This window comes from Helianthus annuus, chromosome 16 (assembly GCF_002127325.2).
Source record: "Helianthus annuus cultivar XRQ/B chromosome 16, HanXRQr2.0-SUNRISE, whole genome shotgun sequence".
NCBI classification, from domain to species: Eukaryota; Viridiplantae; Streptophyta; class Magnoliopsida; order Asterales; family Asteraceae; genus Helianthus; species Helianthus annuus.
In genome coordinates this window covers 90,355,298-90,358,272 of record NC_035448.2, presented here as the reverse complement: position 1 = coordinate 90,358,272, position 2,975 = coordinate 90,355,298, and the positions used below count along the sequence as shown (strand labels likewise).

Here is a 2,975-nt window from a genome sequence, read left to right as displayed (position 1 = left end):
AGCAAATGGTCGATTCAAACGAGCGCAAACAAGTTTACATACTTATTTTCATGTTTTATGATTATCAAAACAGGTTTCATAGCATATACATTACAGATTATGTACAAAATGGCAAAACGACTTTCTGTTGACTTTTTAAGTGCGCGTTTGACTCGATATTTGACATAGTTAGAGTGGTGATCAGAGGGAACCCTTTTAGGGGTTTATTACCCACATAAATACCAACTCAAAACTACTTTTGATCCGACAATTCACTGGACCATTTGTGAATTATCGTTATGACAACCGTTAGTTACGACGGTTGAGTTTATAAGCTAGAACTATGGAAATGTAAGACCAAAATGGGCATGAACGACTTACAGAAGTTATATCTTGCTTAGAGAGCAGAAGAGAATGCTAGAGAGCTTCTTAGAATGATCAGATAGAAGTGTTTGAGTTGTGTGAATGTTATGACCACAACATGGCTATTTATAGTGAAAAATGAGCTCAAGATCAACACACAACAGCCTACAACTGATCATGGATGATGGGCATGTGTCCCCTGGAGCTATGGGTCAAGTATAGGGTGCCCATGCCTCATTTATTGGTGTTTTTTTGGGGTAAAGGGTTACCCCGGTGATTCTATATATTCACAATAAAAAAAGCACAAGTAGTGTAGAGAGCCTACACTAGTTCAATCATGAGACACACCCCATGAAAGTCAAACCAAAAACAAACCAAAACAAAACAACCAAGACAAGGAAAACAACCACTAGACTACAATCTAGAAACAAAACCAAACACAGCTAATCAGCCTCCATCGTCGTCTTTGTCGTCCGCATAGATCTCCCATTCTTCAAGAATCTTTCGCACCCTCACGGTATCCTTCAACTTAGCTCCCATCAACTTGTATCGCACTGTTTTGAGAATAACATCACTAACCGTCTCAGGAGGTCTAAGTTGATTTTTAAACAACCGAGCATTCCTCTCTTGCCAAATATTATAAGCAGTAGCCGCAACGAGGAGCTTAGCCACATAAATATCCGCCCGCTTCTGAAGACTACGAGCATTAAGCCAGTGAACAACTTCTGACCATATCGGACTGACCGAGTTCATACCCCCCTTATCCCGGATTAGCGTCCACACCTGTGCAGAATACTTGCATTCAAAGAACAAGTGTGGATGGGAATCAAAGTTCTCAAAACACAATAAGCAACACATCATATTCATGTTTTTCCTTCTAGACAAATCCCATTGCAGAATTTTATCCTGTGTAAGTAGCTTACGTTTCATAATCAGCCACATCATGAATGCGTGCCTCGGAATACACTGAGCGAACCACACGATTTTGCACCAATCAACATCCGGTTCCCTATGGCGCAACGAATGCCAAGCCCCAGACGTCGAAAACCAATTAAGATCATTCCCATCCTTCCATAAAAGCCTATCATTTTTCATCGGATCCAGACTAACTTGATCAATCTGAATCAAGACCGGGAACAAATCCCGCCACGCTATAGGCCAACTCCAACCACCATTCGAATGCACATCGGCCACCGAATCCTCCAACCTAAAATCAGCATCTGTAATAACCCTAGGCGAAAGAAAATCGGCCAAAGGCCCCAACTCGGACCAAATATCATACCACGCTGAGGTAGAGTGTCACACCCCCAAATTACCACCTAGGGCGTGTCCCTAATGGAGGTGTAACGATTCAACAAAGAGCCACCAATCATATCAAACACAAGTTATAATGTAATAAAATACCCAACTGAAAGAAATGTATCGTTTGAAAGTTAAACCAAAACCAAAGTATAGAGCGGAAGCATAAATGTATAAGTGTGTGAACGTATCAAAACCAAATCAATGTAATTGTTTATCTTGACCACAACCACTCCAGCAGCATCAGACGGCAAGTTCCCAAGTTCCTTCAGTGATAACCTACAAGCATGTAAACAAGTGTGTCAGACTACGCTGGTGAGTTCAAGGTTTGCGTTCGTTTACCAAGTTGCGTTACCAATCATGTGAGTAAAACAGTTTACAAGACGATATGTTGTTTGTCGTTATGATGCTTGATGTTTCGATGTTGCTCATGTTAGATACCCTAGGGAGTGTGCCCATGTGTATCCGGGGAGTGGTTACCCCTTGTTCGCTATGTTGCCATCGTTAGATACCCTAGGGAGTGTGCCCATATGTATCCGAGGAGTGTGCCTCTAACAACCATAGCCATACCCAGATAATTAGTTCACGCCCGTCCTTACGGCCCGGTGTGAGGTTTCCCACCTAATAGCGCTATCAACTAATTACCCCCATTGCCCTCCAGGCAATAACCAAAACCGATTAAGTTATTTACCCAATGTTTCCCTTCCAAAGGTTTACCAGTTGTCCCAAACCACCGGGACGCATGCTTGAGAAAAGTGCAGTGAACTCACCTTGGTTTGCTCGGTAAGACTAGATATTCATTTACGTTCATAGTTGGTCAACCAAGTCCTAATATGGTTATCATTAAGAATCAGTTTCATAAACATATAGATCACATACCCAATGCACACATTGCACCATTTTCACACTAGTAATGCATGTAATATAATACTAATCATGAAAATTAAATATGCTCCTAACAATTCATAACCATTACATAACAAGCATTCAGGTTTCATACATGTTAAAAGTTAACTAGGAGAGAGATGGAGAGAGATTAAGTATTGCAAAAATTTGCACACACACAACAACATGCTATATATATGTATGTTAATTAATTTAAAGGGTGTTAATGGGGTTAAACCATTTCCTTGGTGTGAGGTGACGTGAAAGAGGGTTAAATAGATGATGTGGTGCCTACGTGTAGTTAAGGGACCTGAAAATATACCCCATACCCCAATAATCATTCCATAACAAAATTTACTTCACAATTTAATTTAATGCACTATATGAAATCAATGGCCGACAAAAAGTAATGTGCACAGTAGTTCTCCACATGCAACCTTTATAAATTC

The 2,975-nt window shown here is 40.5% G+C and overlaps 1 protein-coding gene across 1 annotated transcript; it reads right to left on the bottom strand.

Moving 5' to 3' along the window:
- Positions 1–789: 789 nt before the first annotated feature.
- On the bottom strand, positions 790–1,437 carry LOC110944744. Its single transcript, XM_022186390.1, has one exon. The coding sequence runs from the start codon at positions 1,435–1,437 to the stop codon at positions 790–792; it is 648 nt and encodes a 215-aa protein (XP_022042082.1).
- Positions 1,438–2,975: the final 1,538 nt, after the last annotated feature.